At 55.9% G+C, this 22,519-nt stretch overlaps 1 protein-coding gene across 1 annotated transcript; it reads left to right on the forward strand.

Annotated features, from left to right (window-relative positions):
- The first annotated feature begins 765 nt into the window (after nucleotides 1-765).
- Nucleotides 766-21,814, forward strand: ITGA5 (integrin subunit alpha 5). Its single transcript, XM_082419190.1, has 30 exons — nucleotides 766-1,302; nucleotides 7,556-7,686; nucleotides 9,023-9,138; nucleotides 9,274-9,394; nucleotides 9,604-9,665; nucleotides 9,755-9,800; nucleotides 10,063-10,188; nucleotides 10,429-10,473; nucleotides 10,616-10,659; nucleotides 12,478-12,534; nucleotides 12,721-12,773; nucleotides 13,048-13,256; nucleotides 13,538-13,729; nucleotides 13,948-13,993; nucleotides 14,165-14,266; nucleotides 14,463-14,518; nucleotides 14,654-14,808; nucleotides 15,120-15,257; nucleotides 15,389-15,456; nucleotides 15,818-15,968; nucleotides 16,054-16,146; nucleotides 16,292-16,371; nucleotides 16,510-16,590; nucleotides 16,703-16,808; nucleotides 17,340-17,492; nucleotides 18,395-18,481; nucleotides 18,592-18,705; nucleotides 19,306-19,407; nucleotides 19,961-20,083; nucleotides 20,720-21,814. Exons 1-30 carry the CDS (start codon nucleotides 935-937, stop codon nucleotides 20,801-20,803), a joined length of 3,309 nt encoding a protein of 1,102 aa, XP_082275316.1. The 5' UTR covers nucleotides 766-934; the 3' UTR covers nucleotides 20,804-21,814.
- Nucleotides 21,815-22,519: the final 705 nt, after the last annotated feature.

The following is a 22,519-nucleotide window of genomic DNA, read 5'->3' on the forward strand; positions in this document are numbered from 1 at the left end:
GGCTGGGGGAAGGGATGGGCAGGGGGTCACTGCCTTCTCCTGCTACAGTCCCTTCCCCTACATTCACAGGGCATCTTGGGAGAATGGGGTCCTGGGTTCCAGCTCCCAGAGCCTAAAGACAATAGAAGCTAAAGGTTGGGCCCCTTTGCAAGACACCACCCCACCCCATCCTACAATTCTCCAGGTTTGTAGGAATCAGACCAGTTTGATCAAGAAGACACTGAGGGGCCAAAGCAACCCTTTCCCCCCAACTACCAGGCTCTTGGTCAACTGCCAGATTCTAGGACGGGACTCATCAGAGGTTTCCATATCCTACAACCAAGAAAGGGGGAGGCCTGGACCGGAATCCTCCTGGTGAAGTAACCCCAAATTTCTGGACTCCCGGGTTTTCAATTCTAGCAACTTGGTGGGGGGGAGGGGGCAGGGAGCGGAGAGCCGGTGCAGGTCCTCCATCGGATTAGGCTGACTGGGAGCACTCTGTACCTCAACTCCTGAGTCCCAAATCCAGCTGGCTGGAACCCAGGCACCCCATGGCCCCGGAAGGCGAGGGGGAATCCCAGTTGGCCAGATGCCAGAAGTGCCTCCTCTGCCTTTAGACCCCAAAGCCTCCTCCCTGAATTGGTGAGGGAGACCCCACACATATATTCAGACTCCCTCCGCCCTCCGGAGGTGATTCCTTTCCTCATTAGGAAATTCTCCGCTCCCTTTTTCCGACTCCTTTTCCGAGCGTTTACGTTGTACATCTGGAAAGGAGGCGGGAGGAAGTAGGGGGAAGCAGAGAGAAGGAGGGGGAAGAGCCCAAACCAGCCCAGTCTGACCCAGTCCAGACAACCGGCCTCCAGCTGGGGCTGGGGCGAGGGAAGTGGAGAGGTGCGTCCCCCCCCACGCCCCTTCGGGGTGGGGGGCGCGGGCTCAGCGTTCCAGGGACCCAGGAATGCCCCCCCGCCCGCCCCCCCGGCAGGCGGGGGGAGGGCTCAGCCGGGAGTTTGGCAAACTCCTCCCCGCGTTGAGTCATTCGCCTCTGGGAGGTTTAGGAAGCGGCTCCGGGTCGGTGGCCCCAGGACAGGGAAGAGCGGGTGCTATGGGGAGCCGGACGCCAGGGTCCCCTCTCCTCGCCGTGCAGCTGCGCTGGGGCCCCCGGCGCCGATCCCGGCTGCTGCCGCTGCTGCTGCTGCTGCTGCTGCCGCCGCCGCCCAGGGTCGGGGGCTTCAACTTAGACGCGGAGGCCCCAGCAGTGCTCTCTGGGCCCCCGGGCTCCTTCTTCGGCTTCTCGGTGGAGTTTTACCGGCCGGGGACAGACGGGTGAGTTGAGGAGGGTTGGCGGCGGGCTGGCGGGTCGGGGGTGCGCGCCTGGAGACAGGGGGCGCGGCTGGAGTCTGGAGGGGACCAAGACTTGAGTTTGGGAGGCGGAGTTTGGAAGGACTAGGGTTGGAGTTGGGGGCCCTCGCCGGAGTTGGGGGCCCGCGCTGGAGTAGGGAGGGGACAGTGGCCGGCGTGGAGGGTGGCCAGGAGTTTGAGAGCGATCAGCAGGGAGACGTGTGGGGTGGGGAGAGGACACGAAGCTGCAAGCTGGAGAAGTCTGGGCCGGGGTCTTGGGGCCAAGAGAGAGGAGGGCGCGGGAATGGAGAGCAGAGGGTCTCTGGTTGAGATCCGAGAGCTGCCGGGACCGGAGGCGGATGGGGACGGAGAGGGGGCGCGGAGGCCAGGGTGGGCTTTTTGGAGCACTGGGGAACCCCGGGACCCCTGAGGGCCATTGTGCGGAGAGAGAACGGGTCGAAGCAGAATGAGCTGTGTGTAGTAAGAAGGGAGTCGGAGGCTGAAGGGGTCCGGAGGTTAAATGGGGGCCAGCCTCATCCTCCCCTCCCCCCTCAACTCAGACTGGGAAAGACTCGGGAGGGGGACGGCGGCTCCCTCCCCTTTCTCCTCGGTCTCCTACTCCGCCCGCCACCCCCAATCTCTGTTCAGAAGAGGGGATCCGGGAAGTTGGGGAGAGTCCCGGGACCCTGGTCCTGGGGGGCGCCGGGGCTGGGGGCTGGCTCAGCGAAGGGCGGGGGCTCGGATGTGTCGGGAGGGGTGTGTGTGCGCCCGTGAAGGGGGGTGGGCGGTTTCCCTCTTCCTCTAGCTCTTGGGAGGAAGAGAAAAACTGATTTCCTGTAGCTTGTCGGCTAGAGCTGAACTGAGACCGGGACTTCTGGGGTCGGGGTCGGAAGCTGGGGAGACGCGGGCTCGCAGGGCCCAAGAGCGTCAGAACACAGGACCTCAGAGACCGGGGAAGTCTCAAAGGAGGATCCCCATTCCCAGCTCAGCAGGGTGACAAGCAGAGCGGACCCTGTGTGCCAGGAAAATGGGGAGCCCACGGGCTTGGGGAAACGAGCTAGGCAACATTAGAACAAGGGTGTTTGTTTAAATGTGGGGGGGGGAGTAAGAGGGGAAGGAAGCTGCTCCTGGGGTGGGACGGGGACTCCCAGGTGCCAGATGCCTGACTCCACGATGTCTGGAAGAATCCTCTTTCTACATCTCCGGGCTCTGAGATTGCCACTGCTCCCCACCATCGCCACCAGCACAACAACCCCTAGTCTCCAGCTTTGATCGGACCTCTGTCAGAGGTGGGCTGTCCCTACACACGACACAGTTAACTGATCTCTACTCATTTCCTTTAGTTTCTGGAGAAAAGGAGTTAATCTAGGTAATTCACTTGGGGTATGGGGCAGATTTCTCCTTTGTCTGGAGGATGGTTAGGCCCCAGCTGTTGGTTCTGGGCTATTCAAGGTCCCCACCCAGCCCCCACCCCACCCCCCTGGCCTCCTGCCCAAACCCCATTGCATCACCCTGGCCTGGAGCTTCTGCCAGGCCCGGCCTCCCCCAGGCCCCTTGCGACTGCTTACCACAAACCTAACGGGGTAGAGAAGGGGGAGGGAGGGAGGGGAGGGGATCCTCCCCCACAATAGGGTATCCAGTTATCTGGCTCTTAACCTTCCTCTTATCCCACCCCTACTCCCCCCCAACAAGAGTGTCATCTCCCTTTTAAAACACTCCTCCGAAACATCTGGACTTTCACACACTCCTAGTTGGTTCCCTAGGTATCTGTCTGGCCCCTGGCCTGATCCTAAAGTCCCAAAAGCCCTTTTCTAAAGCAGGACCTAGCAGTCTCATCCCCTCCCCCTCCCCTTCTGCTCATCTCTTCTCCCAAGAGAACCCAGGTGTCCAGCTTGCGCACCTCCCCCTCTCATTTTCTCTCTACAAAGCACTCTTAGAATAGGACTCGGAACATTCCACCTCCCCAGTGACCTCCCTCCCCACCAGAGCTGGGACTTCAACCCCTCCTACCTGCGGGGGACAAACATAGCCCCTCACCTGGGGCCTTTGCCGGAGAGGGAGGGCCTCAGTGTTCTTGGCCCCCCTTCATCACCTCTCACTGTGGAAACTGAAACAGCATCAGAGGGCAGGGTAAGCACTAGAGAGGTTACACGGTAGGAAAGGGGCAGGCTTTAAGTCAGGCCAAGCTGGGTGTGCGTCCTGGCCCCACCACTTACTTGTTCTTTGTGTGACCTGGGCTGAGTTACTTAAGACTTAAATCCTGGAGCCTGGTCTTCTCATGAAAATCAGACACCTAACTTATAAGGTTGTTCTGAGGACTAAACGAGACAATATATATATAAAGCACCTGGTCCTTGGAGGGTGATGAATACATGGAGGCATGACCTTTATGAGGTAGCTATTTTCTGTTTCTGGTTCTCTCTTCCCTGGACACCACCTAGTTCTTTGTCTAAGATTTTCACTATTTCTTACTTGCTTTTAATATTTGCTTATGGCAGTGATAGTAATAATAGTGCCTCACATTCCTTAGCACTTTCATATCAATTCTTCTGTTGGATCATTACAAAAATCCTTGCCTTAGACAGACGAAGCATTATTGCTCCCATTTTATGCGTGTATATGAACTGAAGCTTCAGGAATCATAGAAGTTTAGAACTAGAAGTTTGTTTAGGGACCATTCAAGGGCAACCCATCATTTTATGTGTAGAGAATTCAAGTCTTGGAGAGGGGAGGTGACTTGACCCAAGACATGCGCTTGAAAGGTACACCAGCCTTAGCCCAGCTCCTTCCCCTTGTGGAGCTGCCACAAGTGGAGGCAACTCTTCCTTCCCAGCCAGCCAGGCATTTCCCTCGAGACTACACTGGGGGACCCAGAACCAGGTGTCTCCTCTGGCCTGGCCAGGGCTGCCGTAGAACCTGCAGGAGCTGGGTCCGGTCCACTTGCTACTCTCCACCCCCGACCTTGTCAGGCCAACAGAGTCAAACAGTAACCATGTATTGAACAGGAACTTGGTTAATCAGAAGCCTGGCTGGGGAGATAGTGGCGAGGAGAGGAGGGAACAAATTGGCAACGGGGTAGACCAGAACACTGGCCTAGGTATCGGGATTCCTGGCTTCTGGTTCTTAGGTTGAGAAGGATTCTGAGTGACCCAGGACATGTGACTTACTTTCTTTGGGACTTAGTTTCCCCATCTGTACAATGAGGACATGGGACTAGGTCAGCAGTATTTTTTGTTACCGTTTTTTATTTTCTTCCTTCCCTTCTTTCTTTCTTCCTTCCTTTCCTTCTTTCTTCCTTCCTTCCTTCCTTTCTTTCTTTCAGTTCAAATGATATCTTACCAGGGCATTCTATATAAAACAGAGAAAAGAGGTTGCTCTGAAAGAAGATGGAGAGGAGTGTCAGGACCAAACTGGCCTCTGCTTACTCCGTGTGGCAGCCCTGAGGCATCTACAAGAAAGTCTTCAAACCATGGTGCTGAGGCAGCCTGTGTCTCCAAGAAGCAGCTCTAGAACATCAGAGTTCTGAGGCTTCAAAATAAATTATGGCAATTATTTCTTCCCTTGGTCTCTATATTTTGGAAGAGTTTATCTGCCAAGCTGCATTTAGGAAGGAATAATTAATTCCTTTTTCCTGTTTTTTTTTTATCAACCAAAAATTAGAACAAGAAGACATTTGTAGCTGCCAATCAGAGCTTCTGACCAATATGAGATAACTAGGTTCCCCACAGGAGTTGGTATAATTCCGGCCCAAAACAAATACACTTGAGGTTTTAATTAGCCTTGGCTGCCTTATCAGGTAAACGCATGATTTCCGTTAGGCTCTCCGAAATATTGAAAAGAGCCCAAGGACCCTCCATTGTTACCTTCTTGGACCCCTAGTAGGACCCAACTGCTGCAGGATTTAGGAAGCAGGAACTAGGAGTGGGAGAATAAGGATAAGCTATGTGACGTGCCACCCCTGACACTGGGCGCCTCTCTTGGCACATGGGGGAGGGCACTATTTACTGGACTGACTTGGAGGAGCTGGGAAGGAAGGGCCACTGCATCCTCAGGTATAAGCCATGGGCGGCACAGGGCAAGTCTGGGTCGGGACCTGTGTCCCTTGCCTGTACCCCAGATCTCCTGAACCTTCACACAGCCACAGCATATGCCCCTGGCCCACAAGTTTGTGGACTTTCTAAGCCTTGTAAGGCCTCTCTCTCACCTTCCTGCCCTGCCAGACTCCAAGCTTCTTCCTCAGGCCATTCCAGGAGCACTCAGGCTCAGCTCCCCGCCACGGAGTGGTGGGAAAATTGGGGTTGGGAGCAGGGTCCCTTGGCCAAGCCCCTGTGCTCTCCTGGAAGAGTATCGGAGCTCCGGAAGACTTTGAGATAACCTGTTCAACCTCTTCACCCAGAGGAAGAGGGAGAGGGTATTCCCAAGTCCACACTGAGCTAGTGCCTGACCCAGAACCCCTGTACCACTGCTGTTTTCTGCGGCTGCCTCTGCTACAGAGGGTTGCACCCCTCTCTCCTCCCCCAGCCCTGGGGCAATGCAATCTCTCCCCACCACCAACCTCACCTACTAGGCCTGGCAGCCAACCAGGTCACTGTGCCTCCGAGTAGCCAGCTCCCACCCCCCTACTGAATGTACTGCCTGAGTGAGAGGGGTGGGGCCCAGCAGGCGGGCGGGTGGGAGACAAACGGCGAAGTGAGAGGTTGGAAACAGACAGGAAGCCACAGGCAGTAAACATTTCCTGTCCCCAGGGTAACCGAGGCTGGCACCCCACCCCCCGTCACTCCAGGAACTCTCACTCCAGGCCTCCCCTCCTATCCGTCTGGACCCTTTCTTCTCCCATCCTCATGCTCTGGCCCTGCCAGACCACCCTCACTCTGCTTCAGTCCCTTGGAGCTGCTCCCTCTGGTGTTCCCATTCCTATTCCTCTTGGACCACCCCCCTCACCCCTCCCCTACTCGATGTATCTCTTGTCACCCGCCCTGTCTCCCATCCCGTCACACACACCCCCGCTTTTGTGACCTCTACCATAATCCCCGACCTGGGGACTCCTGGTAAGAAAGGCTAATGAAGGGATCCAAATATCGGGAAAAGGGTGGGTGTTGGGAGTGCTGAAAGCTGAAAGGGGCCAGAAACCAACAGAGATAGAGAAGCCCAAGATCTGAGATCAGAGAGAGAGAGAGAGAGAGAGAGGTCCCTAAAACCAAAACCCAGAGAGCAAGCAGTCATAGGGGCAGAGGGACAGATGGAGAAGCAGTGCCAGAGTCAGATATGGGAGGTGAGCAGAGGCCAAGGCTGGCGGCTGGCAGGGACACTGGTTCGGTTGCCCCGGCTGCCAGATGCAGTCCTCATGGGAGACTCTGGAGGAGAAAGCCCAGAAGGCTGACAGCTGCGCAGAGGTCTTGGAGGCAAGGGACCCAGGAATGATAGAGGCAGAGCCAGAGGCAGGAAAATTGTCCAGGACCTTAGCTGTCACCACCCCATTACATAGGACCCCCAGCAAAGGCAACCTTCTCCTCGTCGTCTCAGGGGGAACGAGGCACTGTGTCCAAAACTAAGACCCAGTAGAGCAGGATCTGAATTCAGACTCCGAGCAATGGTGTATGGGAAAGGGGTTCAGAGGCTGAGACAGAGACCCAGCCAGGCTGGGGAGGTCCCACCAGAGCCCAGGGTGAGGGCAGGTCCAGGCCCAGGCCCCGGGGAACAATCTGCTTTCACCATTCTCCAGCTCCTCTCTCCACTTCTACTGCCTGGTTTCCAAGACTCACATTTTCCTCCTACACGCCCCAGGGCTGGGCAGCTGGGCAGCTGGACGCCTGGGTTTTGCCCAGAGAAGGGCTTTGGCTTGGGAGGAGAGGGTATAGGCTAGGTAAGAGGACCCTGGGGTTCTAGGGGCTGCACCTCCAGTCTTGGCAGGTCCATAGGGGAGATAGAGAAGCTCTGGCCCCGGCCTCTTCCCAGAACTGACTCTGGTTCCTCCTTCTAATGACAGGGGAAGGTAGGAGGGGAGAGAGTGGGGGGAGGAGGGAGAGGCTGTGTTAGTGACAGCGGCACATGGGGACCGCCTGACTCCGGCCTGTGCCTCTGGCATCCGTGGCATCTTCTGAGATATAAATACAACCCGGGGGGCATCTGTGCCACGCCCACCCAGACCCTGGCCCAGAGGCCTGGGTCCTTCCCGCCTGGGGAGACTGGAGAAGAGCTAGGAGCCCCCCCTGAGCTGCCTCTCCTTTCCCCTCCGCAGGGTCAGCGTGCTGGTGGGAGCGCCCAAGGCTAACACCAGCCAGCCGGGAGTGCTGCAGGGCGGTGCCGTCTACCTCTGTCCCTGGGGCACCAGCCCGGCACAGTGCACCCCCATTGAATTTGACAGCAAAGGTAAACCCCCTTCGTAGGTCGGGGAGGTTCAGGGAGGGACTAAGGGGTGGGGCTGAGGCTAGGGGGCGGGGCCCGGGCGGGGTCTGGAGCGAGAGGCGGAGCCTGACCAGTTCCAGGGCCACGTGCTCTGAGGCTCTGGGGCTCCAGCTCCGTGCAGCGGTGCAGCGGCTCCCCGTGGCACTCACACCACGTTCCCAATCCAGCCCAGCCCAAGGAGGGCGGGCATGATTCAGAAACATGTGGCTCTCATTTTCCTTGAATCACCCACAACTCAGGGAGGCCAGGGCAGTAACACAGACAAAGACAGGGAGAGTCACAGAGCCTATTCGATTCATTTAACTAAGCACTGACTAAGTGATAATGCGTGCCAGGCTCTGTGCTGGTACTGCAGGGGATTGAAACATGATTAAGCCCCCGCCCTCAAGGAGCTTAAGGTCCGGAGTAGATGCAGAGAGGGATGGAAGGAGACAGGCTGAGAAACAATAATAACAGCTAACGCTTCAAGAGCACTTGCTATATACTGGGCACTGTTGTAAGCACTTTACATGTATTAACGCACTTAATCCTTTCAACGATGGCGCGAGGTGTTATTATCCCCATTTTATAGGTGAGGAAATGGGTTAAGTAACTTGACTAAGGTCACACGGCTAGTAAAAGGTGGAGCGAGGACATGAACTTGAGCAGTGTGGCTCGAGATAAACTGGGGTGAGGGGACAAAAGAGGAGAGCATCAAAAGATGGAGACAGTGGGGGAGGGGTGGTGTAAGAGCACAAAACTGACCGATTTTTTTTTTAAACCTGGAAGACAGATGAGAAGCAGAGGAATAAAAAAAGCTGTCCCATAGAGGCAGAGAGGGTTTGGAAGGAGAGAGACAGCACGCACACACGCAGACACAAGGGGCAGAGATTCGGTGACGTGAGAACGGTCAAGGACATAGAACACCTGCTGCTAGAGACACAGGCCCAGGTACAGACAGAGAAGTGCAGCCAGAGGGTAGCCCTCTCAGGAAATAGCCGTTCTTCCTCACCTCACCACAAGCATCCTTGTCCCAGCTGGGTGAGGAGGCAGGCGGACCAGGGGAGTGCAACTCTAGAAAGCCCAGGTTCTGTGTGTGTGTGTGCGTGTGCACATCTGTGCACATGGGCTTGTGTGCACGCGTGCAGGGGAAGGTGTCAGGCTACAACAAGCACACTGTAAGGACCTTCCCCACTCCCCCTTCCATGAGTCATGGGCTCAGGGCTTGCAAGTGCTTGGGTGCCCCCAGGCTGAGGGCACGGGCCGCTCTAGGGCTCAGCTGCCCGCAGCTGGCATGACTCCCCTTTCTCACGTCCCCAAGGCTCTCGGATCCTGGAGTCCTCGCCGCCGTCCAGCCTCGAGGGAGAGGAGCCTGTAGAGTACAAGTCCCTGCAGTGGTTCGGAGCGACGGTGCGAGCCCATGGCTCCTCCATCTTGGTGAGGGCCAGCAGGCTGAGTGGCGTGCTGGGCAGGAGGGGCGATGGTTGCGGTTAGCGGAGCACAGTGGGGGAGGCGGGGAAGAGGGGTCCTGTTGGACTAAACCTGGAACCCCCTCCTCCTGGGCCCTCCCAGGCCTGTGCTCCCCTCTACAGCTGGCGCACCGAGAAGGAGCCGCTGAGCGATCCCGTGGGCACCTGCTACCTCTCCACAGACAACTTCACCCGGATTCTGGAGTATGCGCCCTGCCGCTCAGGTAGGGCAAGAGGGGGGCGCGAGCCCTGAGTCTGCCTTCTCTGTGAATCCCCCACGGTCCCCCACCCCCCATCAGCCTTGATGCTCACTGTCTGGTCCAGAGAGGTCCTTTCTCTGGCCCCCTCTCCCCTCTCCTTCCCCAAGCTCTCTGCTCTTTCCTGCCTGACCCATCTGTGTGGAGCTCCTTCCCACCACCTTCTCCCCTTGCAGATTTCAGCCGGGCAGCAGGGCAGGGTTACTGCCAAGGGGGCTTCAGTGCCGAGTTCACCAAGGTGAGGGGGGATCTGGGAGGAGAGTGGCTGTGGGTGCTGGATGCAGGGGAATCAGGACCAGATGTGGACTCACCTCCTTTCCCCCACAGACTGGGCGTGTGGTCCTGGGCGGACCAGGGAGCTATTTCTGGCAAGGTAAGCCCTTCCTCTATCCCTGCGTCTGTCTCCCGCACCTGGCCTCTCATCCCTCTCCCAGCCCGAGATCACCATCCTTCCTTCCTCTGCCCCCGTCCCAATTCTCCTCTCCCTTTCCTGAAACTTACCCATCCTCTCCCACCACCCTCCACAAGCTTCCCCTCCTCGAACCAGACTTCTGAAATCCTACCCAGTTAGTCCGCAGCGCCCCGATCCCTGCCACCTCCTCCTCCAGCCATCCCCTCCTCATCCCCTTCCCCAGGCCAGATCCTGTCCGCCACCCAGGAGCAGATTGCAGAATCCTATTACCCCGGGTACCTGATCAACCCAGTTCGGGGGCAGCTGCAGACTCGCCAGGCCAGTTCCATTTACGATGACAGCTACCTGGGTGAGCAAGCAAACGGGGTGGGAGCTGCAGGGGGAGAACATCAGGGGCCCCTCTCCTCGCTCACACCCCCCCCCCACCCCGCCTCCCTTCTCCCACCCAGACATCCCCAGCCTCCTGCCCTATGTATCATGTGCAGGCTGACTATGAAGGCCCAGTAGTGGGGGGAAGGGATTGAAGATGGGCCAGGGCAGAGGGGTCCCCAAAGCAGGAATCCTAATATCCGCCCACCCTGTCTCCTAGGATACTCTGTGGCTGTAGGTGAATTCAGTGGTGATGACACAGAAGGTGAGTGTGTCCCCAGGCTGGGGCCAAGGGAGGGGGCAGATGGAGACCCAGGACCCGGAGCCACAGGGACTGAGACACTTACCATTTTTGTCTGACTCCCCTTTCCCTGCCCTTAGCCTACAACTTTCTCTTCCCTCTACAGACTTCGTTGCTGGCGTGCCCAAAGGGAACCTCACCTATGGTTACGTAAGGCCCAGCCTGACTCTCCCTCCCTCCTCTGCTCTCCCGTCCCCTGGCTAATCACAAAGAACCATGCATGGCAGTTTGGGAGGGTGAAAAGAGTGGATCAGAACACGGGCTCTTGGGTCAGACCAGTGTTTGAGTTCTGGCACTCACTCTGGATGAATCAATCTGTGATTTATTCCTACCCCATTTCATTCCATAAAAACCTTGAGTCTGCTTAACCTCTCTGAGCCTCGTTCTTCTCTTTATAATGGGATAATAATAGTTCTGACCTCACAAGGCTCTTGTAAGGATGAAGTGAGATAATGCACGTGAAAGTACTTAGTGAACTGTGAGGCAGTGTACAACTGTAGCTGTTATTATTAGACCATGGCGAGTGCTTTAAAAAGGATATAGATAAGAAGGCTATAGGAGTCCATTCAATTACCAACATTTATTAGGGCAAGGTAAGAGATAAGAAGATGAATAAGACATCATACGCCATCTTGTAAGGTGCTTCTAATCAAGTATGTAAGATAAGACACACATGTGATTGTAATCTAAGGTGCAGCTCCTATTCACGAGCCCCTCAGTGCATCGGGCACTGTCCACTCATGATTTCTATTCTTCGCAACAAGCTTATCAGGAGAGATATTACCATTCACATTTTACACATGAGAAAGCTGAGGCTCAAAGAGACCAAGTAAGTTGTTTAAGATCACCCAGTTAGTAAGTGGCTGGATAGAGATTTAAAACCAGACCTGTCTTATTCCAAAGTCAGCATTCTCTCTGCACTAGGATAAATTTCAGAAAAGTGGTTAAGATGATATAGCAGTTTAGAGGGAAGAATAACCTCTTTTCTAGGGCAGGGATGGATCAGAAAAGGTCCTATGAAAGATCAGTGGAGATGAGGAAAGAGAGCATCCTAGGCGGGAGCATGAGAAAAGGCATAGAAGGAAAGGAAAAAAATTCAGGCCAGTTCAGCATGGGCTGATGGGGGACGAGGAGACTAAAGAGAGGTTGGGCAAAAACAGATAGGTTGGGGCCAGATTCTCCAGGGCCTCAGAGGACCAGCCAAGAAGCTGAGACTGGGCCATGGCTTCAGGGAACCACCACGGATTTCCAAGCCAGCCGTGTCCCTCCTAGACCGGCTCTAGGGCGATCGGTCCCGCTGCCATGGAGGAAGGGTGCTGAGGGGAAGGGAGAGCCCGGGGCAGGGGGAGGCCAGGGGGCTCTCCAGCAGTCCTGGGGGAGAACTCACACCAGAGGAACAGCAGCAAGACTGGGGAAGAGAACAGGGAGTCGAGAGACTCAGGGGACCGGAAGGGCCCATCACTAAGGGGGCATGTGGGGGGAGACGTGAGTGTTTGTGATTTGGGAGGGCTGGTGGACGAGGCCTCAGTCATTCAGCTAATAATTATTGAGTGTCAGCTGCTCACCAAGGACTACTTTAGGCTCTGGGGAGAAAGCAAAAAACAAAACAAAGCTCCTGCCCTCACTTATCTGACATTCTAGTAGGTAGACAGGCACAACAGACAGATAAGTACGAAATCTGTCAGTAGTAGTTGATAAGTGACATGGAGGAAAATAATGAAGTCGCCCTGGGATGGAGCTACCCAATATAGAGATGGGAATGTGAGGCAAAGCAAAGGAGGGAATTAGGAGACAAGTGGTCTATGTCTCCAAGGAATGCCTGCCCCTGGGTATCCTGGGCATATACCTGGGTATATCCTGGGCATATCCTTGGGATGGGTATCCTGGGTATCCTGGGCATATCCTTGTCCTCTATCCATGGGATGGTCTGGGAGTCTGGGACCAATGGATGTATCTCCTCGTCCCCAGGTCACCATCCTTAATGGCTCAGACATCCGGTCCCTCTACAACTTCTCAGGGGAACAGGTGAGGACACCCCCCCACACACACACACACACAACCCAGCTTGGCCCTCTGCCAACCAAGCCCCCGCCCTGAGCCAATAAGCTCAGCCCAACTTCTCAGGCTCCCTGGAGTCCCTGATTTCCCCCCATAGCCCTTGTTGATTGACCCCCTAGTTCTGACCCACTGCTGCCCTTCTGTCCCTCCCAGATGGCCTCCTACTTTGGCTATGCAGTGGCTGCCACAGACGTCAATGGGGACGGGTGAGTAGTGGGAAAGGGGCATAGCACAGGACGAGGAGTAGGGGTGGGACAGAAAAATGCGAGGAGAGTTTTTCTCTGGATTCTCCTCCTCCTGCCTGCATTCCCTAGGCTCAGGGGCAGAGAGCTGAGAGCCAAAGACCAGAAGACCTCAGGTCTCTCACTTGAGTGGGAAGGAGCCCAGGATCCAAGATGCCTGGGATTTCCTGGCACTGGGATTGAGGAGGGGATGTGGCAAGGCAGGGTCTCAGGATGGCTGGGTTTCCCCTACCCTCAGGCTGGACGACTTGCTGGTAGGGGCGCCCCTGCTCATGGAGCGGACAGCCGACGGGCGGCCGCAGGAGGTGGGCAGGGTCTACATCTACCTGCAGCGCCCGGCCGGCATGGAGCCCATGCCCACCCTTACCCTCACTGGCCAGGATGAGTTTGGTCGATTCGGCAGTTCCCTGACCCCCCTGGGGGACCTGGACCAGGATGGCTACAATGGTAAGCACCATGGGCTCAAGTTGCTGAGGAGGAGTGGGGGCCTGAGTCAGAGGGGATTTGGGGAGAGATGGCTGTCAGATAAGATACCCAAGACCCCCAGTGACTTCTCCAGGAGGTGTGTAGATCTTAATCCCAATGTCTGGACCTCGGGGCTTGAAGAGATTAGAATACTGGGAATGACAGATGGGGAAAATAGGATCCTGGGTCCTGGGGTCTGATGGTAGAGATTTGAATTCCTGGATTCCTGGCCTGCTGACTGCTGTGTGTTGTGTGTCTTGCAGATGTAGCCATTGGGGCTGCCTTTGGTGGGGAGAACCAGCAGGGAGTGGTGTTTGTATTCCCTGGGGGCCCAGGGGGCCTGGCCTCTAAGCCTTCCCAGGTTCTGCTGCCCCTGTGGGCAGCTGGCCACACGCCGGACTTCTTTGGCTCCGCCCTTCGAGGAGGCCGAGACCTGGATGGCAACGGATACCCTGGTGAGTTGTGCCAGCGGCCCCTTTCACCTTAGAATTCCCTGGTCACAGAACCCCAGCCCCTCTAATGCACTTTCCTTAGCTCCTGGGTGCAGTTCTAGGATGATGCCACCAGATGGCGGTGTCCCCTCACTTCGGCCTCGAACAATGCAACTAGAAGGGGTTGGGAAGGATTCTGATTTGGGGCTTGCTGTAAGGGGTAGTTTCTTGACTTCTTGCAGATCTGATTGTGGGGTCCTTTGGTGTAGACAAGGCTGTGGTGTACAGGTATGAACTTGGGCAGGGGGCAGCCTGGGAGACGTGGGAACTGGGGGATTTCTCAACAGGGCTGAGTTTGGGGAAGTGTACAAACTGGGATCCTGGGGCTTGGGCATCAGCTTCCTGTGCCCAGTTTCCTGAGGAGTCTTAGTTCTTTGACCCCACATCCACTCTTGGCAGGGGTCGCCCCATCGTGTCTGCCAGTGCCTCCCTCACCATCTTTCCAGCCATGTTCAACCCAGAGGAGCATAGCTGCAGCTTGGAGGGGAACCCTGCTTCTTGGTGAGTGCGGTGCCCAGGAGACTGTGGGGATGGAGTCTGAGGGTGCTTCATCTGTGCCTGGAAGTGGGGAGGGAGACCAGGTCTTTGGAAGTGGACAAATGGGACTGTCCCAGTCTGGGTCTGTCTGGGAGGCAGGTAGGGAATAGGATGCCTGTTCCAGTTGGATACACCAGCTTTCCCTTTGGTCTTCCCCCAGTATCAATCTCAGCTTCTGCCTCAATGCTTCTGGAAAACACGTTCCTGACTCCATCGGTGAGGGAGAGACTGCCTGAACCTTCCAGGGACTGGGATGGGGATGGAGGGGCTAGGGACTCGGGGACCTCTTATCTCTCTGGATAGATTAGGAGGGAGGGGCAGATGCTCCTTAACATACACGCCCGGCTGCAGGCTTCACGGTGGAGCTCCAGTTGGACTGGCAGAAGCAGAAGGGCGGAGCGCGGCGGGCCCTGTTCCTGGCCTCCCGACAGGCCACCCTGACCCAGACCCTGCTCATCCAGAACGGGGCTCGGGAGGATTGCAGAGAGATGAAGATCTACCTCAGGGTATGGGCCCGAGGGCAGGGTATGGACTGGCCTGGGAAGAGTGGCCACGTAGAACTGGGGGCCCCTCATGAAGGGAAAGAGACAGGGAGATTCCAGTGAAGGGCCTGGGACTTTGGGGGGCTGGGGAAGGGGGCCCTTCTGTTGGAGGAGCTGGGGACCAGGCTGCCTCTGAAGCAATGAGCATGATCAAGTTTGGACACCTGAATTCTTGAGGGTCCTGAGTGGACACAGGGAGATGTGAGAGGATGAGGAGCAGGGCCACCAAGTCCCCTGTGTCCCCTGAATTTGTGAACCCTCTCCCCTGGCCCCAGAACGAGTCAGAGTTTCGAGACAAACTCTCCCCGATTCACATCGCTCTCAACTTCTCCCTGGACCCCCAAGCCCCTGTGGACAGCCACGGCCTTCGGCCCGTCCTACACTACCAGAGCAAGAGCCGCATAGAGGACAAGGTGAGGGCAGGGTGGGGAGATGGGCTGGGAGGAGAAGGGCCTGGGCCGCCAGGGGTGGGGCCCTGGAGGGGGGAGCCGACAGCTTAGGAGGGGGTCGCAACTCCCCCTCTCAAGGCTGCCCTGCTCCCCAGGCTCAGATCTTGCTGGACTGTGGAGAAGACAATATCTGTGTGCCAGACCTACAGCTGGAAGTGTTTGGGTAAGTGAAGGCTGACGTCAAGCTGGGGGGTTCCAGATGCCAAGGTCTTCTAGGAGAACATGTGGAGCTTGGAAGCACCTGGCATGTGAAAAACTAGAATAGGAACATATTAGCTGGCTGTGTGACCCTGGGAAATTATGTAACTTCCTCATCTGTATAGTGGGAATAAGAGCATCTATTTATCTGGCTTTGGGGAAGGATTAAATGAAATAATCTACATAAAGCATCTAGCCTAGTGCCTGCCATAGAGTTGGAACTCAGTAAACGGTGTCTATTATTATTATATCGTTATTGTTATGGCCTATTGTCTTGGTTTGCAGATTAATTCCCCAGTGTCCCTGACCCTGTGTGTCCCCTCCAGGGAGCAGAACCACGTGTACCTGGGCGACAAGAACTCTCTGAACCTCACTTTCCATGCCCAGAATGTGGGTGAGGGCGGTGCCTACGAGGCAGAGCTTCGCGTCACGGCCCCTCCGGAGGCTGAGTACTCAGGACTCGTCAGACACCCAGGGGTGAGAGGGGACTCTTAGGCAGGGCTTGGGAGGAGATCCTGCCAGAGGGACACCAGAGCCTTACCTGCACCCACCCCACCTCCAGAACTTCTCCAGCCTGAGCTGTGACTACTTTGCTGTGAACCAGAGCCGCCTGCTGGTGTGTGATCTGGGCAACCCCATGAAGGCGGGAGCCAGTGTAAGTCTGGGACAGGAGAGAGGACCCTAGGGAAAGCAACCGGCCTATCCTGAGCAGAGCTGTGGGATAGGGAAGGAGGGCTGCAATTGGGATTTGGCAGACGCGCAATCTAACAGCCCCCTTGTCCTCCCTCCCTGTCCTACAGCTCTGGGGTGGCCTTCGGTTCACAGTCCCGCACCTCAGGGACACGAAGAAAACCATCCAGTTTGACTTCCAGATCCTCAGGTAGGGAGTGGTTGGGGCCAGGCTGAGGCTGAGTTGGGGGCGGGGCCGAGCAGGGTGGGGCAGGGGCGGAGTCTGGTGCAGGTGAAATTCTTCCTGGCTGGGCTCCAGCACCACCTGAGTCTCTCCTCCATCCCACAGCAAGAATCTCAACAACTCGCAAAGCGAAGTGGTTTCCTTCCGGCTGTCCGTGGAAGCTCAGGCCCAGGTCTCCCTTAACGGGTCAGTGCCCGGGCAAAATGGGGCCTCTCTGGGAGGCAAGATGGACTTCTAGGAAAGGATGCATATGGGATGGGGTACCTTCCGCTGTCCTCTAAACCACCCTCCTCTTTAGTGTCTCCAAGCCCGAGGCAGTGCTATTCCCGGTGAGCGACTGGCATCCCCGAGACCAGCCGCAGGAAGAGGGGGACGTGGGCCCTGCTGTCCACCACGTCTATGAGGTGAGGAGGGACAGAGGCAGGGAGGCCCTGGTCCCCAGGTGGGCTACTGGGAGTGGAGGGCTGGACTAGAATGAATGACAGGGAAGGAGGAACTGTATGAGCGACAGATGGCTGGGACCAGCCTGAGGGATTGAGAGGAAGAGAGGGGGAGTGGGGAGTGAGAGGTAAAGGCCTGGGCAGGATCAGTGTGAGAGACTGGCCAGTTGAGCAACTTAGAAGGGAAGGATGGGGACTTCCCTGGCGGTCCAGTGGTTAGGACTCCGCGCTTCCACTGCAGGGGGCATGGGTTCAATCCCTAGTTGGGGAACTAAGTTCCCGCAAAAAAAGAAAAAAAAAAGGGGGGGGGAAGGATGGAGCCATCTCCTCCAGGAGGGTTGGCTGGAGAGGATTTCGCCTCTGCCCATTGATTTCCTCCCTCACTCCTGAGATGGGAGACTCGCAGCAGGGAAGAGCGGACCACCAGGACCTGGGTTTCAACAGGGCAGAATCACTCGCTCCCTTCCCACGATCACTGTGCCCTCCTCTCCCCAGCTCATCAACCTGGGCCCCAGCTCCATTAGCCGGGGCGTGCTGGAGCTCAGCTGTCCCCAGGCTCTGGAAGGTCAGCAGCTCCTCTACGTGACCCAGGTCACAGGACTCAGCAACTGCACCACCAGTCACCCCCCCAACCCACAGGGCCTGGAGGTGAGGGGCCTGGAGACTGGCCTGGGGGTGAGGGGACCAAGTCGAGGGTGGTTGGGGAAGGTCGCCGGGAAACTGGAAGAGCCAAGTAGGATGTGCCAGAGCTAGGACTTAGGCCCCTGGAAGGGGGTCCGAAGGCCCACAGACACCTTGAGACCCCGGGAGGGAAAAAGACTGTTTTATGTACTACACTTCTGTCTTTCTGCCTGAAGTATCCTTCCCTGACTTCTTGCCCTGGCGTACTCCTAGGGCCCAGCTCAGCACCATCACCTCTGGAAAGCCTTCCTCAGAGCCGCTCCCCTGGGCCCCAGTGCCTGTTTTAAAGTTCGTTTACACATAAACAACAATGCACTGAACCATGTTACAGGCTCAGGAAAGATCGCACCAAACAAAACTCACAAGGTCCCCACTCTCATGGAGTTTATGTTTTAGTGGAGGGTAATAGACAATAAAAATTAAAAAGAGAGAGAGAGAGAAACAGGTATTGAGAAGTGTTGAGAGTGCAGTGCTAAAATGCTAGGGCAGGGCAGGGCTGGGAGCCTGTTTGAGTCATCAGGGAAAACCTCTTGAGGAGGGAACAGGTGAATTGAGGCATGAAAGACAAGGGTGAACCTGTGTGTGAAGACTCGAGAAAGAGCATTCCAAGCAGAGGGGACAGCCAGTGCAAAGGCCCCAAGGCAGGCACGGGGCCCTAATTATTTATTGACATCTCCTCCCTGTAAACTCCAAGGATCAAGTCTCACCCGTTTCGGTATTTCAGTGCTGAGGTCGGTACCTTGCCACAGGAGGTGGTCAGTTGTGTGGATGGAAGACCAGGTCGAAGCTGCTCTGGACCCCAGATGCAGGCTGACTTAGAGGCTGTAATGAGGTGAGAGAGGCAGCTAATGGTCCCTTTCCTCTTCCAGTTGGATCCCGAGGGTTCCCAGCACCACCGGCTGCAAAGACGGGATGCTCCGGGCCGGAGCCCTGCCTCCTCAGGGCCTCAGATCCTGGTAAGTCCTCCTGGGAATGAGGTCTGGGCCGAAGCGTTGAGTATCTATTTGCATCCTCAGAGCCACCAGCAGGGCGGAACGCCGCATTCAAGCCTCCGCTTTCTTCCCAGAAATGCCCGGAGGCCGAGTGTTTCAGGCTGCGCTGCGAGCTGGGGCCACTGCACCGGCAAGAGAGCCGAAGTCTGCTACTGCATTTCCGCGTCTGGGCCAAGACCTTCCTCCAGGTGAGGGAGCCTCACCTCAGTCCTGACCCCCGACCTTCGGGCCTGCCTGGACTGACGCTCGCTTTCCGCACTGCCCTAGCCACCCGCTTTGGTGACTGGGACCCAGGCAGCCGCGCTCCCCTCCCTCACCCTTGTTTGGACAGGGCTGTGTATCCTTGGCGCCACCTAGTGGCCACCCTGGGACCGACAGCTTCCCTTTCCTGGCCCATTCAGAGGAGGGAGGGCTGGAGGGAGACCAGTGGCAGAGAATGACAGAAAACAGAGACGGAAGACATATCCATCACGGAGAGGCAAGCAGATGTAGGAACAGTGAAGAGCAGTCATTTACTGAGTGCATCCTATAGGCCAGGCATCATCCTGGGTGCTTCACCCATATTCATGATTCCAAGACAATGCTTTTTCTATTGAATATGCTGTCATCTAATTATTATAACTATTCAGTTACACATTTATTACCTCATATAAGGAACACAGAGAGAGATTCAGAAGAGAATGAGTCCAAAATAGGGAAAGATCCTAACCAGAGCCAGACCATGGGGAGCCCAATGACCTCCTAGATACCATAAGAGGCCACCCTGAACACCTTTCCACCACCCACAGCGGGAACACCAGCCATTTAGTCTGCAGTGTGAAGCTGTGTATGAAGCCCTGAAGATGCCCTACCGAATCCTGCCCCGGCAGCTTCCCCGAAAGGAACTGCAGGTGAGTCCCAGGCCAGAGGTCTGGGCCAAGGAAGATAGAGTGCTGGGCCTGGCACTAGCACTGGGATGCGACGGGGGCTGGCCTGATTATGGTAACAAATATTGATTGAGCATCTACTGTGTGCCAGGCACTGTGCTAGGTCGTGGGAATACAATGATAAGCAAGATGGACAGGGCAGTGAGAAGACAGTGTGACAAGTGCCAGCATGTTTATGGGAACACATCATAAGGACACTTGAACACAGGCTTGCAGAGTCGGGAAAGGCTTCCTGGAAGAAGTGATGTTTAAGCAAAACCTGAAGGATAAATAGGATCTACCAGGCTAAGCAGTCAGGAAAGGAATATTCTCTGGGGAGAGGGAATTAGCAGGTGTGAAAGCCCAAAAGTAAGAGACAATAATGCACATTTTAGGAATTTGAATTTTGAAGATCACAATTCTGTTCGCCCAAGATGGAAGGGGAAACATGGGTCTAGGTCCAGTGGCAAGTGGGAGCCAAGTGTAGGGTGGGAAGAACTAATGGCTTTTCAGTGACCTCTCCCGACTTGCTCCCCAGGTGGCCACAGCCGTGCAGTGGATCAAGGCAGAGGGCAGCCACAGCGTCCCGCTGTGGATAATTATCCTAGCCATCCTCATTGGCCTCCTGCTCCTAGGTCTGCTCATCTATATCCTCTACAAGGTCAGCCGCACCCTACCTGACTTGGCCTCTGTCTCACCAGGTTCTGCCCTTGATGCAGCACAGTCCCAAGCATCTGCCTCCAAACCAATTCTCCAGCCACATGTCCCCACCTCTCCCTGGCCACATGCATCCCACCTGGACACGGCCTATAGGATCCTTTCCTTCATTCCACAGCCCCTAGCTTAGAAAAAGTTCTCTTGACTCAAGCTGATACGTTTATTTATACTTTCAAAATCAGTGTTACTCACAAGTGGCCAGTATGTGGCATTTGTGCTGTCACTTCCTCCAGAAACCCATGGCAGCCAGCACTAATGGTTCATACCCTAGAAGTAGCCTCAGAATCCTTCTCAAGAGGCAGCCACTACTACGCAATGAGACTTAGAACTTGACTTCAAACCTATTTGCCATCTCTGGCTGAACTGGGGGCATTTTTATGGCACCAAAGCACCCCCAACCTTAGCCCTCTTAACCCACTGGACCTCTTGGAGAGGTAATCTTAACAGCCTAAATTTGGGCCACTTTTGCAAGATGGGGAGATTGGAAGCACTAGAGTTATCTTCATCCCCCCTTGGGATAAGATCTGCGGAGAAATGGGAACCAGAGTAACTCAACTCTCCCTTCTTTTCCCCTCATTAGCTCGGATTCTTCAAACGCTCCCTCCCATACGGCACCGCCATGGAAAAAGCTCAGCTCAAGCCTCCAGCCACCTCTGATGCCTGACTCTTCCCGATCTCCCAGACTCCCAATCCTGAAGGTCCAGTCCCCCCACCCTCAGTCTACTGACAGGGAGGGGGCTGGGCGCTTCCTGAAGGTGCTGAGGGCCAGGGAGAAGCTCCTCTCCCCAGCCCAGAGACATACTTGAAGGGCCAGAGCCGGGAGGTGCGGAGCTGGGGATCCCCTCCCCCCATGCACTGTGAAGGACCCTCGTTTACACATGCCCTCCTCATGGATGGGGAAACTCAGATCCAGGGACAGAGGCCCCAGCCTCCCTGCAGCCTTTGCATTTTGGAGAGTTTCCTGAAAACAACTTGGAACCAGAACTGGGGGATCCAATCCCAGTTCTCCGGCTCAGACGTGCCACCAGGACTTCCTGTCCAGCTCCAGCCTGCAAAGATCTGTCCTCAGCCCTGCCAGAAGCCCCCAGTTAAGAACCTGGAACCTGGGGAGCGAGACATGGCAGCTCTGGACAGCCCCCACCCCGGTGGGCCAACAAGGAACAATAACCGTGGATGGTGCCCCAGGCCCCGCTCAGGACAGATCCCACACCAGGATCCACGCTGGCCCAGAACCAGCTGCAAGGGGAATCAGAACTCGAACAGGGCCAGATCGAACCTGGGGCCTGGGGTTGATCTGGGACCCAGACTCAGACATTGGTAACCTAACTAGGCAGATCCAGGACTACATTTGAGCCTGCTCCAGACCTGGGCCTGGAGGCCCAATCCACCTCTGACTCAGGAGAAGTCAGGAATTGCCCAGGACCCTGAAGGGGCCACGATGGCAACAGATCTGGAACCTTAACACTGGCCGGACACAGGCCCTACCAGTCCCCTGGAGAAAGGGGGAGCCCGCTGTCCCCGGCCTGCAGGATCTGTGTTTGGCCCGCCAGCTGCACTGACGCTGCCCCTCCTCTCCCTGCCCAACCCTCCCCTCACCTTGGCTCCGGACACCTGGGAATTATTTAAACTCTGTTGCAAGTGCAATAAACCCAGCCCGGTGCCCCCACTGACCAGAGCTGGAATCTGTCCTATCCCCACTCTTTCCAGAACTTTCCTGGAACCAGACCGCTTGGTGGGTAGGAAATGTTCGTGTTTCTTGCAACTTCTTTCCACTGGGAGCCAAGAGTATGACCCCCAGCAACTGTGGAACTAGTTTTGGGGTTCCCTTTTCTTAAGTGAAAGAGATGATGGAAGGGGTGAAAGAAGGGCTTGACTCCTGTGCTTATCACCCAGCCCCGCCAGATCTGGTCCCAACACCTCCAGGAGAGAAGGGAGCGGAATCCCTTCTCTTTGGGTTTGAGGGTTAGGGAAGAATACAAAGGGGGAGGTCCAAGTTGAAGGTGGGGGAGGATGGTCCAGAAGACTCACCTGGGCTTTCCTAAATCAGAATAATGAAATGGGCTGCGAGAAAAGGCCACAGAACTAAATCAGAAGAAAGCCAGTTGGGTTTTTGTTTTGTTTTCATTGCCCATTGTATTCTGGTGCGTAGAGGGAGTGTTAAAACAGTTTACATATAGTATCTCATTTAATTTGATAGAAATTAAATGTGTGAAGTAGGTACAATTAACCCCATTTACACAAGGGGAAATTGAGGTCCCGAGAAGTTATGTAACTTGCCCAAGGTCACAGACTCAAATTCAGCCTTTCCTGACTGTGAAAGCCCTCATTCTTAACCAACATGGCTTTGAGGTCTTTGAAGAGAAATCAGAGTGAGGGAACC

This window comes from Balaenoptera physalus, assembly GCF_965194825.1.
Source record: "Balaenoptera physalus genome assembly, chromosome: 13".
Classification (NCBI taxonomy): domain Eukaryota; kingdom Metazoa; phylum Chordata; class Mammalia; order Artiodactyla; family Balaenopteridae; genus Balaenoptera; species Balaenoptera physalus.